Source organism: Nannospalax galili, unplaced genomic scaffold (genome assembly GCF_000622305.1).
Source record: "Nannospalax galili isolate Female #2095 unplaced genomic scaffold, S.galili_v1.0 scaffold325, whole genome shotgun sequence".
NCBI lineage: Eukaryota > Metazoa > Chordata > Mammalia > Rodentia > Spalacidae > Nannospalax > Nannospalax galili.
The window spans coordinates 1,806,818-1,824,535 of NW_008355159.1; the positions used below are offsets into that span (position 1 = coordinate 1,806,818).

The window sequence follows — 17,718 nt, forward strand, 5'->3', positions numbered from 1 at the left end:
AGTAAATATGTATTTGATGCTGACCTTGAATTCACTGTGTAACTCATGCTAGCCTCAAATTTGCAATCCTACTGCCTTTGCCCCTGAGTGCTTTCAAAAGATTCCTTTCAAGGATCCTGTCATCATCTTCCCCCACATAAATATATTTTGAATTCGCATTGTCTTTTCTATATGTGTGGGATATGCACATACATGTGTGTGTGTGTGTGTGTGTGTGTGTGTGTATGGAGCAGGTGTGTGCCTGGTCATGATGTGTAGAGGCAGGTGTCCTCTTCTATCACTCTCCACCTTATTCCTTTGAAGAAGAATCTCTCACTGAACTTGGACCAGCCTCTGTTTTTTGGCTAGTCTGGAAGCTAGCAAGCCTCAGTAATTCTGTCTCTAGGGTTATAGGCACAGGGTACCACACCTGGCTTGTTACATGGGTGCCTGGATCTAATCTCAGGCTCTCATGGTTGTGTAGCAAGCACTCTTAACCACTGGATCATCCACCTCTCCAGCCCCTACACTGTCATTTTAAATCTAAGGAAAATGTTATTTTAAACTGGCAAAATGAGGGGCTGGAGAGAAGGCTCAGTGGTTACAGAGCACTGGCTGCTCTTGCAGAGGACCAGGGTTTGGTCCCAGCATCCACATGGCAGCTAACAATCCTCTGTAACTTCAGTGCCAGGGGATCCTATGCTCTCTGCTGTCATCCACAGACATTGAGCACATGGGTACAATTATATATATGCAGGAAAAATAGTCATACACAAACAATAAAAGTTTAAAAAAATTTAATTGGCAAAATGAGTATGGTGACACACGCCTGTAAATCCCAGCACTTGGTAGGCTGATGAAGGATTGGGAATTCAAGGCCAGGCTGAGATAGATTAGAACCTGCCTCAAAAAAAAAAAAAGTGGGGGATGATAGCAAGACCGTTCAGTATATAAAGGTGCTTGCTGTCAAGTCTAATGACCTGTGTCCAACCCTGTGTCTCACATGGTGAAGTGAACCAACAAGTTGTCCTCTGACTCATATCACGGTGCGCGCACACACACACACACACACACACTATTAAAAAAAGAAAAGAATAAATTTAGCAAAGCAAACAGGGAGAAAGTGGCATGTAAGACCTGAGGTTAGATTGAATAGGGCTAAAAAAAAGAGCACCTAACAGAAGAGCTTCAGCAAATTAATATTTTTATACAGAGGTAGGTTAATTTTTCAAAGAAATTACATGTCTTTTAATTTTACAGTCTCAGAAAACTGATGTGTTAGAAGGGCCCTTAGAGGTTACCAGATTCAGTTCTTTATCCAGGCTGCCCACTTCCAGGAACAGACTTTGGAGAGGCCACGAGTTACGAGTATTACCATATCTAACTGGAAGCTTTTCACTTTTGGCATTTCTATCTCTCAGCTTTAGGTCTGCCCTCTTTAAATTTTTTTTCACTTGTTATTACTGTGTGTACAAGCAGGTGGGCATATGTGCCATGGTATGCATGTGCAGGCTAGAGGACAACTTTGTGGAGTCACTTCTCTTTTCTTACCTTTACGTGAGTTCTGGGAATCAAACTCGGGTCTTCAGGGTTTCGAGGCAAGTGACTGTACCCACTGAGCCATCTTGCCAGCCCCTAAGTGTGTCCTCTTCGGGAACATAAACTTTTAATCTGTGGGACCTCAAGTATCTTCTTTAAACTAAAACTGACAGTTCTAAATACTGTTGTTCACAAGTCATGGGATCCAAGCTCTTAACTATTTACACTGTAAATCCCTAACAACTGGAACTGTTATTAGAACTCAATTAGATATTTTATATCTGGGTTTGTTTGCATGTGTGTGTGTGTGTGTGTGTGCACGTGCGCATATGTTTTTATGAAACAGGGTCTTGCTATCTAGCTCTGGCATGTCTGATACTATGTACCCCAGGCCTCCTTTGAACTTTCAGTAATCTTCCTGCCTCAGCATCCCAAGTGTCAGGGGGATGCTCCACCATTTCCAGCTTAGATACCTCTTCATCAAAGCAGATTCTAATTTTCCTAGTTGTATACTAATTGTGTGAATAACTCAGATATGTAACACTCCCAACAGGATAGATGCCCACCACCTCATATCAAAAGTACAGGAGAAGCAGATTTGGTTAATTTTTTTGACGTCTAACTATCCTGGTTGGAACTCCCTATGTGGACCAGGCTGGCTTCAAACTCAGAGCTCTATCCATCTGCCTCTGCCTCCCCAGTGCTGGGATTAAAGGCACGCACCACCATGCTCAGCTTGATTTGGTTAACTTTAACAACTAACTACCCTGAACTAAATTAAACTGGGCATGAGGTCTTCAGGAAGGAGAATTCCTAAGTGTGTGATTTCTCCTCCAAACTGTTTGCTGCTTTGGTGGGTGAGGGAGAAGGGTGCAGGGTAATGGTAAGGCTGAGTGGCCTAAATATATGTCACTACTAAACAGTAGTACTTAAAGTCTAATATTGAAGGTAGGGATTCAACAAATGTTTACAGAACAAATGGAACTCTCGGGGGATTCCACGTGGCTTTCAAAGGTCTAAAGAAACTACCTAGAGGAAGTCAGGCTCAGAGATTTCAGTTTTCAAAGCACAGGTAGGAGCCAAGCTTGGTTGAGGCTATATTTTCTGGCCTGTAAATCCTCTTGGAAGGTAGAGGCAGAAATTCAAGGTCAGTCTCAGCTATGTAGTGAGTTTGAGGCCAGCTTGGAATACATGAGACCCCAAACTCCACAAATGAACTAAGAAAAACATACAGGTAGAACTTCTTAGAGATATTATCTCTCTTCAGGATAAATATGAAGAATTAAAACACCCGACAATTTCTCTAGAGCCCTCACATATTCTGAAGCTTTAATGGATGGAGGTGCTTTCATCTAACTTCAGCCTCCTCAAGAGAACCTGGTAAAGAAAAAGCAAGGGGCACAGTGCAGATGCACAGTGTCTGCCTGGCATGACTGTGGTCTGGGTTTGATCCTCAGTACTGCAAAGAAGAAAAACAAGGGGGAAATTTTAGCTGGGCATGAATGTATCCATCCGTGACCTCAGCACTCAAGAGGTAGAGGCAGGAGGATCAGGAATTCTTTTTTCTTTTCACTAAGTTGTCAAGGGTGACCTTGAACTTGTGATTCTGTAATATCAACTCTTAGGAGGTAGAGGCAGGAGAATCAAGAGTTTCAGGTGATTCCTGGCTACAAAGTGAGTTTGAAGCCAGCTTGGGCTACATGATACCCTGCCTCAAAAATAAAACAACAAAAATGTACTAAATTCGGTATTTATTTTTGTTGGAATTCTCTTGTTTACTTCTGCTCAAGGCCCACCTCTTCAGGGGTCAGTTTGACAATTTAAGCCTACCAAATACCTCCAGAAAGTTACCACAGCAAAAGTTTGTATTTTTAAAAAAACAGATTTATTTTGATTATTACTATTTTTAAATATGTGTGTCTGTGTGGGGGTATGTGCACTTGAGTGCAGGTGCAAGGGAGGCCAGAAGTGTTTTGTTGGATCTCTTGGAGCAGGAGTTACAGACAATTCTGAGCCACCTAACTGTGGGTTCTGGGAACTGAACTTGGGTCCTCTGCCATAGCAGTACCCGCCTCTGAGTCAGTTGTCCAGCCTGAGTTATAGTCTTATTGGCTACTGTTCCTCTAACCTCAACTGTAAACCTGGAGAATGTATGGGTTTTGAAGTTAGGCAGGTTCTGGCTCAAGTTCTACTGGTATCATTAACTAGCAGTTAAACACTGGGCTTGTTCTCCCAACCCCTTGGGGATAGTGAATAGATAAAATGAAATATTTAATCCCAACCCTCAGAAGGCAGAGGCAGAAGGATCTCTATGAGATTGAGGCAAGCCTGGTCTACATAGCCAGTTCCAGGTCAGCCAGGGCTACAGAAAAACTGTAGCCTGTCTCAAAACAAAACAAAAAAAAAACAAACAAAAAAAAAACCAAAAAAACTCCAAACCAACCAACCAACCAACCAAAAAAAAAAAAAAAAAAAAAAAATTCTATCAATGAAACTTGCACGTTTGCTGCTTTCCCACCTTAATGAAAAAGGTTTCATTGCATAGGAAAAGAGGATCACAGAGCACTTGGGAAACATAGGAGGATCACGAGTTCACGGTCATCCTCGCTTTCGTGGTGAGTTCGAGGCCATCTTTGGGCTACGTGAGACCCTGTCTGGAAAAAAAACAAAAAAAAAAAAAAAAAAAAAAGCAGAGAGGACGGGTGTCGCATACCTTTAAGTCCCAGCACTGAGGAGGTTGAAGCAGGCGGATATCTGAGTTCGAGGCCAGCCTGGTCTACATAACGAGCTCCAGGCCAGCCAGGGCTACTTAGTGAGACAGTCACACAGAGATCGCTTTACTGGGCCCGCGCGATGAATACATACAAACTTTGCGGAGAGCCACACAAGGTCATCAGGAACGTTGGGAACAGGACCTGACTGCTTTGAGAAGCTCCGGTCTCACCCATCAATCCCACTGCGGAGAGGACTGACCCCTCCACTACACACCTGCGTCCCCGGCGTCCCCTCCCAGCCCACCCGTCGGCTCCCGCAGAGGGACTCACTGCCAAGGCCTTTGGCCTGGTGGAGGAGCTCGGGATCACCCGCCAGCTGCTGCGGTTCGTGTGTGGGCTCTGTTGGCGGTTCCGGACGCGATTCGGGCCGAGGGTCTCCAGCCGACAGCTCGTCTGCCTGGGGCGGCTCTCCCCTTGCCACCGCCCCCTCGGGCTGCTTCAAGCCCAGCCAACTACTCAACTCTCGGAACATCCCACCGACGGACGGGTGGTCACCGCTGCCAACGCTGCCGACCGTTCGGGGATCCGACTCCGCGGCTCTCGAGGGAGGTGGGCCGGAAGCGGAGTGACAGGCCCCAACACAGTCCGCCCTGGGTGACGGCTCCCCAGCTGACCGCGCATGCGTCACGTCCGGCCGCAGGCTCCGCCCTCTGCCGGCGTTGACTACTCCAGGGGTGCGTGTACCTCAGGGACAAAGGGCGGGACCGTGCACTCCTGTAGTCCCAGCACTCCAGAGGCAGAGACAGGCAGGTCTCTGAGAACGAGATTCCGACTTCGTCTACAACAGGTAGTTCTAAGCCATATAGGGCTACAGGGAGACCCCATCTCAAAAAACCAAAAACAAAAGAACCAAAACACGGGGGCGGGGGCAAGCAAGCGCGCGTGCGCGCGGACACACACAGACACACACAGACACAGACACACACACACACACACACACCCCCGAAAGGGACAAAGTTATTTATTTATTTATTTTTTTAACAAGGGACAAAGGTTTTTTTTTTTTTTTTTAACTTTACCTGGTCTCTCTGATTTTTTGAACCTATCTCTAGGAAATACTCCCCCCCCCAAAAAATCTCTATTTTTTAAGATATGGTGTCCCATTACATAGCCCAAACTGTGTAGCCCAGGAACACACTATGTAGCTCAGGCTGGCTTCGAAGTCAAACATGTCTGCCTGCCTCTGCCTTCTCGGTGGTGGGATTAAACGTGTGCACCACCACGTCCCACGACGTGATCTCATTTTAGGATTGCCTCTAAGCAGCTTGGCTGGTGGCAGTCTTGCCTTTTCATGTCCAACTAGACTGGGTTCCCCTTGGGAAAATGAATGTTTTTAGCCTTCTCCTGAGCCCAACTCATAACTAATCCAAGCTGGGTGTTTTGGCACACAACCATAATCCCAGCATTTGGGAGGCGGAGGAAAATCTAGTTGAAGGCCAACCTAGGTTACACAAGACCTTGTGCCAAACATAAAACAACCAAGAATGAGAGGAAGGAAAAAGGGAGGGAAATAAGGAACAAAGCAACAAAGCAAGGAAGGAGGAAGGGAGGGAAGGAAGGAGGAAGAAAGGAAGGAAAGGAGGGGAGAAAAGGAAGGAAGAAAAAGAAAAGAAAAAATTTAAAAGTCTCATGGAAGAGATTAGGGTAGGGTTCTTGTAGATTAAAAATTGTTTACTGCAGGTGGGTGAGATGGCTCAGCAGGTAAAGGCACCTGCCCCTAAGCCTGACAATATGATTTTTAGTCCCCAGACCCACATGGTAGGAGAGAAGTGAGTCCCATAGGTTGCCCTCTGACCTCCACAGCCATGCTGTGGCACAAGTGTGTCCACACACAATAAGTGTTTAAAAATTTTTAAATAAAGTGACCAGGTATGGTGGCACACATCTTTCATTGGGAGGCAGAAGCAGGCGGATTGCTGTGAGATAGAGGCCATCCTGGTCTACATAGCGAGTACTAGGCCAGTTGAGGCCTGTCTCAAAAAGAAAGAAAAAAATGGTACCAGACTGAAACTAGATGAGTAGTAAGGTGGTAGAGCCTTGCATGCTCGGGGTTTGCTCCTTACCACCTCAACACACACACACACACACACACACACACACGAGATTTATACTTAGCTGGGCGTGGTGGTACACATCTGTAATTTTAGCACTCAGGAGACTGAGGCAGGAGGAACAAGTTCAAGGCTAGCCTGGGCTACAGGAGATTTGTTTTTAAAAAGCTAACAAAAATAAGTGAGAGAAAATAAAACCTGGACCAGTGGGTAAAGGTGCCTGATAGTAAGCCTGACCTGGGACCCACCTGGAGAAAAGTGAGAACCAGTTCTTGCAAATTGTCCTCTGACCTCCACACACAAACCATGGTGTGCATTCTCATTCTCTCTCTCTCTCTCTCTCTCTCTCTCTCTCTCTCTCTCTCTCAATAAATAAAAAGTAGAATTTTTGTTTGTTTTTGAGACAGTCTTGTTGCCCCAGATGACCTGGAAGTCCCTAAATAGACCAGTCTTGCCTGAATATTAGAAATCCATCAGTCTCTGCCTCAGAGTGCTGGGATTAAAGGCATGTGCCACCACCCTTAGTTAAAATTGTTTAGTGTTATCTTATTGCTCTGGTAGGCCTGGAACTCGATATGTAGATCAGTCTGGCCTTAGACTTGCAGCCTCCGGAGTGCTGGGATTAAAGGTGGGGGCCACCATACATAGCTATAATTTTTTTTTAAAGAACATAAAACCGAGCTTGAGAGATGGCTTAGTGGTTAAGAGACTGACTGCTCTTGCAAACGACCCAGGTTTGATTCCCAGCACCCACATGCGGCTAACAACCTTCCCATAACTCCAGTTCCAGGGGAATCCGATGCCCTCTCCTGCATTGCAGGACATGGTGCAATTACACACAATGCAGGCAACACACATACACATAAAATAAAAATAATAAATAAAAATTTTTATAGAAAGAGCTGAGCATGGTAGCGCACCCTTTTAGTCCCAGCACTTAGGAGACAGAGGCAGGCAGATCTCTCTGAACTCAAGGCCAGCTTGGTCTACATAGTGAATTCCAGTCCTGCCGGGGCTACAGGGAGTCCCTATTTCAAAAAAATTTTTTTTTAAGAAAATAAAACCTTTGACTACTTGTGCTTTAAATTTTTATTTTATTTATTATTTAATTAATTAATATGTTTTTGAGACAGTATCCCAAGTAGCCCAGTCTAGGCTTGCTTCAAACTCTACTCCCCCTCCAAATGTTCCCCCCTACTTTTGCTCTAATAACTGAGCTAAACTCATGGCCCACAACTGTGCATTTTATTTGGACGGTAATTTAGTAAACACATTTGGAGTGATGGCTCAGTGGTTGGGAGTGCTGACTGCAGAGGAGGATCTGGGTTCGGTTCCCAGCACCCACATGGGAGCTAACAACCATCTGTGACTCCAGTTCCAGGAGATCCTCCACCTTTTTCTGACCTCTGTAGACATTGCATCATTCAGGTACACTTGCATGCATGTGGGCAGTGCACTCATACACATTGAATGGGAATAGTGGATGAAACATTAAAAAAATTATGGTGCTTATACAGTTGGAAATTTAGACCCTAGGTAGTTGATAAAACTAAGGAATTGTGAAGTTCAATCTAAATTGTGGTTAAAATACAAAGTTTGCCATCAACTATTTTATTTTTTTTAGACATTTATTTTATTTATTTTTTTACGCCCACTTCCCAGATAGCACCCTCCCATAGCCTGCCTCCCCCCACTAGAGCCCTTATACTCTGATACCCCTCCTGCTGTCTGCTGTGTTGTCAGCACCCCCAGCCATTCCCCACTACTTGCCCTTCTGGTGAATCTAGTCAGCCTATCTAGAGGTCTTTGTTTTAGGAGGGTCAGCTGTTCTTCATCTAGGGGTAATCAGTTGTCAATATTCCTTTGGATAAGATTGGGTTCTGCTGTTCATTTTCCCAGTTCTATGCTGGGTTACTATCTGGGAATCCTGTTTTTGCCACAGCTGGCCTGGATTAGCTATGGAGACCAGGCTGGCCTTGAACTCACAGAGATCCACCTACCTCTGCTTCTGAGTGCTGGGATGAAAGGCGTGTGCCACCACGCCAGGCTCTATTTATTTATTTTATTTTATTTTTTAATGTGTATGAGTGTGTTGCCTGCATATATATAAGTGCACCCGTGTCATGCAGTGACCAAAAAGGTCACAAGAAGGCATCAGATCCCCTGGAACTGGAGTTACGGACAGTTTGTGGGTGCTAGGAATCGAACCCAGGTCCTCTGCAAGTGCTCTTAACCACTGAGCCATCTCTCCAGCCCCTCAAGACGTTTATTTAAGCCGGGCATGATGGCACAGTCTTTTAATCTCAGCAGTAGTTTTTTTTTTTTTTTTAAACAAAACAAAGCAAAACAAAACAGGGTCTTGCTATGTAGCCCTGGCGTGCTTGGAATTTGCTATATAGATTATTCCAGGTTGATCTTGATCTCACAGCCATTAAGCCTGCTTCTGTCTTGAGTGCTGGGATTAAAGGCGCAGCTCTAAATTATCTTTAAATATGTGTGTGTGTGTCTGTGTGTCTGTGTGTGCCTCCAGGAGGCTTATGTGGTCAGAGGACAACTTGCAGGAGTTGGTTCTCTACGTCTACCACGTGAGTACCAAGGATGGAACCAGGTCCGTCCGATTGACGCCAAGCGCTCTTACCTGGTCAGACATCTCATGGGCCCATATATGGTTTAATTAAAAAAAAAAAATTTAAATGAAAAAAAAAGGGGGAGAAGGGGCTGCTGGATGGCTCAGCATGTTGCAAGCCTGGCGATTCCTGGTCCCTGTAGAAAGGTGGGAGAGACTGGATGCACAAAGTTGCCTTCAGATCACCACACGTGGGTCCCACCGTCATCATGCGCAGGCATGCACACATCCACTATTGATAAGTGCAATTTAAAAATTTTATGTACAAAGAGCGCGAGGTGGTTCAGTTTCACTTCAAGCATACCACCGGAAACAGTGTGATGCTCAGTCAGCATTTCCGGTGCGGACTTTGGGCCGCTGGAGCAGATAGCTAAGAAGGGGAATCCTAGCGGGTATTTTCCTCAGTGGCGCCAGGGTTTCAGGCGACCTAATCTCGTACTCGGATGTGGAACCAGGGAAAATGCCAATGGTATATGTTTTTGATATAAAGCGTTTGGGAAACTTATAGAACAAAGTTAAGCATTTTAACCATTAGGGTATAAGTGGGTGACATTACAGACTTGCTAACTGGGTTTTGAAAAATGACTTGTAGCTGGGCGTGCTGGCACACGCCTTTAATCCCATCGGGAGTGGGAGGCAGGCTAATTTCTGTGAGTTTAAGGCCAGCCTGATCTACAAAGGGAGTTCAGGTCAGCTGGGGCTACAGGGAGACCCTGTCTCAAAAAGAAAAGAAAAAAAAAGACGGGTTTATTTTATGTGCGTGCCCCTGGATACGTGGGGATGTCAGAGGACAATTTGTGGGTGTCAGTTCTCTCCTTTCCCTACTGTGCGTCCCAGGGATGGAACTCAGTTCGTCAGCTTTGGTGGCAAGCTCATTTACCCACTGTGCCATCTCACCTGACTCGCCCATTTGCAAAGTTGGTGTGATTGGGTGGGCATGGCTCCCAGTTGGAGTATTGATTCAATGGGGAAAGTCAGGAGATATTTTCAGAGTCTGGGCATTTTTTAGAAAATTCCATTTGCTTCAAGCACAATTGGTCTACCCTTAGTAGGCAGATAACCTTGACATTTTGAATTTTTTTTTTGAGGGGATTGAGCTTTGAAGTTTGTGTGTGTGTGTGTGTGTGTGTGTGTGTGTGTGTGTGTATTAGGTTTATTTATGGAGATTGAGACTTGATTTTTTTGTGTGTGGAGATTAAGTTTTGATATTTGTGTGTGTGTGAAAATTAAGCTTTGTTTCTGGAGATCGAACCTTGATTTTCTTTTTTTGGTCTTTTTGAGACAGGATCTCCCTGTAGCTCCAGCTGGCCTGGAATTTGCTATGTAGACCAGGCTGGCCTCGAACTCACAGAGATCTGCTTGCCTCTGCCTTCCGAGTGCTGGGACTAAAGGCATGTGCTGCCGTGCTTGGCAAACTTTGATTGTGTGTGTGTGTGTGTGTGTGTGTGTGTTTGAACTTTAACTTTTTTTTGGTAGAAACTGAACTTTGATTTTTTTTTAGTGTGTGTGAAGATTAAGGTTTGGTTTATTTTGTGTGTGTGGGTTGAGCCTTTTTATTTTATTTTTTTCGGTGGAGAGTAAGCTTTTCATTCGGAAATTGGGCTTTGATTTTATTTATTTATTTTTTTTTGAGACAAGGTCTCACTATGTACCCCTGGCTGGCCTAGAACTGGCTATGTAGACCAAGCTGGCCTCAAATTCAGATGAACCTGCCTCTGCCTCCCAAGTGCTGGGATTAAAGGCATGCACCACCCTGCCTTGCAAGTTTCGATTTGTGTGTGTGTGTGTGTGTGTATGTATATGTGTGTGTGTAGATTGAGCTTTTTATTGGAGATTAAACTTTTTAAAAAAATATTACTTTATGTGTGTGAGTGTATTGCCTGCATGCATGGAAGTTCACCAGTGTCATGTAATTCATCCTCTAGAACAAGAGTTACTGATGGTTGTTAGCTGCCATGTGGATGCTGGGAACTGAACCTGGGTCCTCTGGAAAAGCAGCCAGTGCTCTAAACTGCTGAGCCATCTCTCCAGTTTCTAAGCTTTTGTTTTGTGTGGATTGGGCAAAAAAAATTTTTTTTGGTGGAGATTGTGCTTGATGAGAGAGAGAGAGAGAGAGAGAGAGAGACAGAGAGAGACAGAGACAGAGAGAGAGAATGAGAATGTGTGTGGAGATTGAACTTTGACTTTTTTGGGGGAGATTGAATTTCTTTTTTTTTTTTTTGAGACAGGGGTTCACTATGTAGCTCTGACAGGCCTGGAATTTGCTGTGTAGATCAGGCTGGCCCCAAACTCACAGAGATCCACCTGCCTCTGTCTCCCCAGTGCTGAGCTTAGTCACTATGTCTACTGAGACTGAACTTTGAAACATAAATTTTTTGTTGTTGTTGTTGTTTGGTCTTTTTGAGACAGGGTCTCCCGGTAGCCACAGCTGGTCTGGAACTTGCTATGTAGATCAGGCTGGACTTGACCTCACAGAAATCTGCCCACCTCTGCCTCTCAAGTGCTAGGATTAAAGGTGTGAGCTACCACGACCAGCTTTTGTTTGACACAGTATCTCACTCTGTAGCTCTGGCTGGCCTCGAACTCACAGTCATCCACCTGCCTGAGTGCTGGGATTAAAGACTTTACCACCTAGGCCACCAGACCTGACCTTTTCTTTTCAGATTTAATTTATAGTTTATGTGTGTCTGTGTGCACACATGCGTAAAAGTACCCAAAGAGGCCAAGAAGAGTGTGTTATATCCCTGGAGCTGAAGTTATAGGTGGCTGTGAGGCCCCTGATGTTGGTGCTGGGAACCAAACTTGGGTCCTCTGGAGGAGCAGCAAGTACTCCTAGTCACAGAGCCATCTCTCCAGTCCCAGAAAAATTCTTTAAAAGATTGTGCCAGATGTGGTGGTATATTGTAATCCCAGTATTGGGGAGGCTGAGGCAGGAGGATCAGGAGTTCAAGGTCATCCTCAGCTACAGAGTGAATTTGAGGTCAGCCTGGGCTACATGAGACCCATCTCAAAAACCAAAACCTTGGGGCTGGAGAATGGGTCAGTGGATAAGAGTGCATATTGTTCTTGCAGAGGACCTGGGTTCAGCTCCTGGCCCACAAGGTGGGTCACAGCCACCTCTAACTCCATTTCCAGCTGGGGATAAAGGCATGGGCTACCCTGCCTGGCTAATTCTGTATTTATTTAATTATTTATTTATTATTTATTTATTTATTTATTATTTTTGGTCTTTTTAGGACAGGGTCTCCCTGTAGCCTCAGCTGGCCTGGAACTCACTATGTAGACCAGGCTGGCCTCAAACTCACAGAGATCCACCTGCCTCTGTCTCCCTAGTGCTGGGATTAAAGGCGTGTGCCACCACACTCGGCTCCAGTGATACTTTATCTCAATTTTATTTTTACATTTATTTGTTTGTGTGTGTTAAGGTCAGAGGACAAGTTTTGGAAGTCTGTTCTCTCCTTCCATCATGTGTTTTGTGGGGTTCAGGTTAGGCTTGGCAGCAAGCACCTTTATCCACTGACCCATTTTGCCATCCCATTATCTCAATTTACTTAAAAAAATTATTCTTGGGCTAGAGAGAGGGTTCAGTGGTTAAAAACACTGGCTGTTCTGGCAGAAGAGCCAGGTTTAAATCCCAGCACCCACATGGCAGTTAGCAACTGTCCGTAGCTCCAGTTCCAGGGGATCTGATGGTCTCTTCTGTCTTCCACAGGCATTGCACTTCACAGGTGCACCTACATACATGCAGGCAATACATGCATACATATAAAATAAAAATAATAAAAAAATTATTTTATGTCTATGAATGTTTGGCCTGCATTTAAGTGTACCTGTCTCCTGTAGTACCCATAGAGATCAGAAGAAAGCATCGGATCCCTGGAAGTGGGGTTTGTTTTTTAGACAGGGTCTCCCTGTAGCCCAAGCTAGCCTTGAACTCAATGTGTAGACCAGGCTGGCCTCTAATTTACAGAGATTCGCCTGCCTCTGCCTCCCTACTGCTGAGATTAAAGGTGTGGGCCACTGTCAGCAGCCATGTGGGTCCTGGGAACTGAACCTGGGTCCTCTGGGAGAGTAGCTGGTGCTTTTATCCACCAAGCTGTCTTTCTAGTCCCTCAATTTACTTAAAAAAGGTCAGAGGAAAACTTGTGAGTTGGTTCTCTTCTACCACGTGGGTTACCAGGGATCAAACTCAGGTTGTCATGCCTGGTGGCAAGCACCTTTACTCGCTAAGCCATCTTGCTGGCCCCTTATCTCAATTTTCTATTCCAATCCAGCTGCCATCCCCTAACCTGTGTCTCATCCCTTAGAATTGCTCCTTTTAAATTTTTATTTATTTATGCTTATTTTTAAATTTTATTATTTATTATAGTGTGTATATTTGTGATGTGTGTGGGGTCTGTGTGTGCCATGGCACATGTATGGAGGTCAGAGGACAACTTTTGTGAAGTTGTTTCTCTCCTCCCACCATATGAATTCTAGGGATGGAACTCAGGTTGCCAGTTTTGTATGTTAAGTGCCTTTACCAATGATCTTTACCTGCTGAGCCAACCTTTGAACCCCCTTTATATATATTTGTTTTTTATATTATTATTATTATTATTATTATTTTTGAAATAGGGTCTCCCTGTAGCCCCAGCTCACCTGGAACTCACTATGTAGACCAGGCTGGCCTTGAACTCACAGAGATATGCCTGCCTCTGCCTCCCAAGTGCTGGGATTAAAGGCGTGCGCCACCAAGCCCAGCATATTTTATTTTTATTATATGAGTGCATTGCCTGCATGTGTGTAAGTGCACCCATGTCGTACAATGTCTGTGGAGGTCAGAAGAGGGCATCGGATCCCCTGGTACTGGAGTTACAGATGACTGTTAGCTGCCATGTGGGTGCTAGGGATTGAACCTGGGTCCAATGCAAGACCAGCCAGTGCTCTTAACCACTGAGCCATCTCTCCAGCCCCAGAACCCCCTTATTTATTTATTTATTTATTTAGGCTTTTTTTTGAGACAGGGTCTCCCTGTTGCCCCAGCTAGCCTGGAACTCACTATGTAGACCAGGCTGGCCTTGAACTCACAGAGATCCACCTGCATCTGCCTCCCGAGTGCTGGAATTAAAAGCATGCACCACCATGCCCTTACTTATTTATTTATTTTAAAAGTTTATTTTATTTTCAATTATATATCTGTGTATGGGTATGCAGATGTGAGTGTAGGTGCCCTTGGAGGCTAGAGGTGTGGCATCCCTTTGGCACTGGAATTACAGGTGGCTGTAAGCCACTGTTGTCAGTTCTGGGAAATTGACTCCGGTCCTCTCCAAGAGCAGTATGCCCTCTTAAATGCTGAGCCATCTCTCTAGCCCCATATTTATTTGTTTTTAATTTTGAGACAGGGTCTGGATATGTAGCTCTGATTGACTTGGGACTTGCTGGGTAGACCCAGCTAATCTCGAACTTGTCTGCCTCTGAGTCTGGAGTGCTGAGATTACAGATGTGAGTCAGACCTAGCTTTCCTTTGAAATCTGTATCTCCAGCATCACCCCCTCTGTTGACAATCACCTGTGCTTTTGCTGTCCTCAGGCCCTTCTCTTTCCTGTTTCCTCACCTGTGGGCTGGTTTTAGTCTGTCCTCTAGGACCTGTGGCTCATTACTACATTTGCATTCTTCCTGGAGTACTCTCTTGTCCTTTAGGATCCCACCAGTTATATCTGTATTTAGATATTTATTTATGTATTTATTTTTTTAAGTTTATTATTAGTTTAATAATTTTAAAATTATTATTATTATTATTATTATTATTATTATTATTATTTTGGTCTTTTAGAGACAGAGTCTCCCTGTAGCCCCAGCTGGCCTGGAATTTGCTATGTAGACTAGGCTGGCCATTTTTTTAAGTTTATTATTAGTTTAATAATTTTAAAATTATTATTATTATTATTATTATTATTATTATTATTATTTTGGTCTTTTAAAGACAGGATCTCCCTGTGGCTCTAGCTGGCCTAGAACTCTCTATGTAGACCAGGCTAATCTTGATCTCACAGAAATCCGCCTGCCTCTGCCTCCTGAGTGCTGGGATTAAAGGTGAGTACTACCATGCCCAGCTTATCTTTATTTTTTTTATGTGTGTGAGTTTATTGTCTGCACTTGTATAAGTGTACCTGTGTTGAGCAGTGCCGGTGGAGGTCAGAAGAGGGTGTTGGATCCCCTGGAACTGGAGTTACAGACAGTTGCTAGCCACCATGTAGGTGCTGGGAATGGAACTCAGGTCCTCTGTAAGAGCGAGTGCTTTTAACCACTGAGTGAGCTCTCCAGCCCTCTTATGTATTTAATGGTGTGTGCCATGACACAGAGCTGTATTTACATATTTATATATTATACCTGGACATCAGTACAAAATTTGGCTTCTAAACTCCACTAGGTCTTCAATGATACTTGTCTACCTTGTGATTCTAATGGTTTATCCTGGTTATTAAAATATTTCATGCTGCCAGGTCAGGCGTGGTGGCAAATGCCTCATTTATCCCAGTATGGGAAGCAGAGGCCAACCTGGTCTACATAGTGAGTTCCAGGCTAGCTAGGGCTACAGAGTGAGACCCTGTCTCAAACAATGCGCCCCCCTCCCCCGCAAATTCCAGGCTCACTTGGGGAGGCAAGGGCAGAAGGATGGATGTGAAGTTTGAGACCAGTCTGTATCTACATAGAGTTCCAGGTTTAGCAGGGCTACAGAATGAGTCTTTTTGTCTTTCTGTCTCTAAGGTCTCTTGTTATCCCAGGCTGGCCTGGAGTTTACTGTGCACCCAAAGAGAACCTTGAACTAACGATCCTTTTTACCTCCACCTACCACTGCTGGGATTACAAATGTGTGCCACCGTCGCCTGTTTCTGTGGATCCAATCCGTGGCCTCGTGCATTGTAAGCAAACATCCTACAAAGTGAGTTAGACCCCCTTTCCCATCTCAAAAAACAAACACAAACAACTCCCAAGGGAACAGCAAAAACCTAAGAAAGACAAACTTCAGGACTTCCCTAAAATTTGAACTCACCTCAGACCTTCTGGTCTAGTTAGATCCTTTCTTCAGTCTTGGCCTCCTTTCCTCGAATGTCCTTCCTAACACCAGCCATCCTTTAAGCACTCCCCTGAGTCCCGGGGTGGAAGCCTTTCTTTCTCCCTCCTGCCTCACCGCTGCTTCCCTAGGGTACCTAACACTGTTCACTGCTCCCCTAATAGACTTGTAGATGCCCTGAGCTCTCAGACAGGAATTCTGTTTTGTTTCTCCTCTTCTGGGCTCCGGGAGCTTCACAGTGGGGAATGCTGAGTGAAGTCGGGAGCATCCGAGAGCTCGGCCTGCAGGGGTCTGAGCTTTGGAGGGAACACTGGGCGATCAGTGTCAGGGCCGGGGCAGCCACGAGCGCAGGAGGGAGGGAGGGAGGGAGGGAGGGAGGGACGGAGGGAGGGGCAGGCCCGGTTGAGCGTGGCCTGGGGCCAAGGGCGTCTGCAGAGGAGGGTGATGGGAGCCGCCTGTGGCGAAGAAAACACTTTTTAGGCGTTGTTTTGGAGCATCGCAGGAACCCAGGGCTGCAAACCCCCAAGTTCAGGGCCAGCGTGAGTCAGCGGGGCAGGCAGTAAGATGGGGAGGGGGAGGTGGCCGAGAAGGGCTCGGGAACCCCTAGGTGCGGGCGGCGGGAAGGAGGGGGTGGCGACTAGGGAGCGCCCCGCAGTTGGTTCCCCGCTCCCAGGGACAGGTGACATCGAGTGGAGCTGGGTGGAGCCTGCATGAACCACCCTTCTCGGAGTCCTCACCCTTAACGCAGGTAACTCCCCTGCTGGGCCTCCCCTAGACCCCTCAGACCTCGGTGCCAGGGCCCCATTGTGTCCCCTGGGGCTATCTCCTGTCGGGACCACACTTGTGCCTGGGCGCCTTTGTCCCCTCCCATGGCGTCTTCACGGCCAGGCAGGCGCCTCTGGCATATCCCGCTCTCGAACCTCGGTGATCCAGCGGGCCTTGGGGACTGGGGGGTGCCCACTCGTGCCCAGTGTCGTCGGAGCCTGACCCCTGGTGGCGGCCGTTGGTCCGGGGTTCGGCTCGTGCATTCCCGGGGACAATTCTCCTTGCACACTTTCGTGCCCCCAAACCTCACTTCTCCCGGTCCTCGAGAGCTCCGAGATGGCGTTGGCGGAAGTGAAGCCACGCGTGGGAATCGGGTGAGGCAGACACTGGTAACTCCTTTTCGATCCCTTCCGGCACCAGTGTGCAGGTTAAACAACAACCCACTCCCAGTGTGCAGGTTAAACAACAACCCACTCTATTAGCTGTCCCCTGGGCAGTACTGCAAGCTAAATAGCCTGGGGGAGGTGGTCAGCGTTTGCTAAGCCATTGAATGTGTACTTTCCACTGCATATCACTGGGGTTTGGCTAGACTTTGAGAGTTTCCAGCGACCCAGAAAGGTCACTGGTGCCAATTTTCTAGTCAGTCACCCACCCTACCTCTGTTTTCCTTATCATCTTGGCTTTGTTTTGTCTGTTCTCCAAAGTCATAGGACCGGCTTATCGAGTAAGTACATTTGTGCTTGATTCACATAACTTTGAAAATGACCATGATTGGAAAGATGATTTACCTTGCTCTAGGCAAGTTCGAATTGAGATGTGCTTTCCCAAGGCATAGTACAAAGCTGGTAACATCTAGCTCACAATAAATTCTTTTTGAGACAGGGTCTTTAGCCCCAGCTGGCCTAGAACTCACTGTGTAGATCAGGC

At 45.9% G+C, this 17,718-nt stretch overlaps 2 protein-coding genes across 9 annotated transcripts in view; one reads left to right on the top strand and one right to left on the bottom strand.

The window, feature by feature from the left end:
- The window catches only part of Syap1 (synapse associated protein 1), a 43,956-nt gene extending 39,153 nt beyond the window's left edge, over positions 1–4,803 (bottom strand). For both annotated transcript variants that reach the window (XM_008852219.3, XM_029555603.1), the window contains exon 1: positions 4,563–4,803. In XM_008852219.3, the coding sequence (XP_008850441.1) occupies positions 4,563–4,764 (202 nt within the window). In that variant the 5' untranslated portion in view covers positions 4,765–4,803. The remainder of the gene's footprint in view (positions 1–4,562) is intronic.
- Positions 4,804–4,881: 78 nt separating this feature from the next.
- The window catches only part of Ctps2 (CTP synthase 2), a 136,934-nt gene continuing 124,097 nt past the window's right edge, over positions 4,882–17,718 (top strand). The window contains exons 1-2 of one of the 7 annotated variants that reach the window (XM_017802953.2): positions 4,945–5,079; positions 15,720–15,894. Coding sequence is in view for 1 of the 7 variants with exons in the window: in XM_017802950.2 (XP_017658439.1) it covers positions 4,912–5,079 (168 nt within the window). In the remaining 6 variants the exon portion in view is untranslated. The other 6 variants (XM_029555600.1, XM_017802950.2, XM_017802951.2 and 3 more) reach the window with 6 other exon arrangements.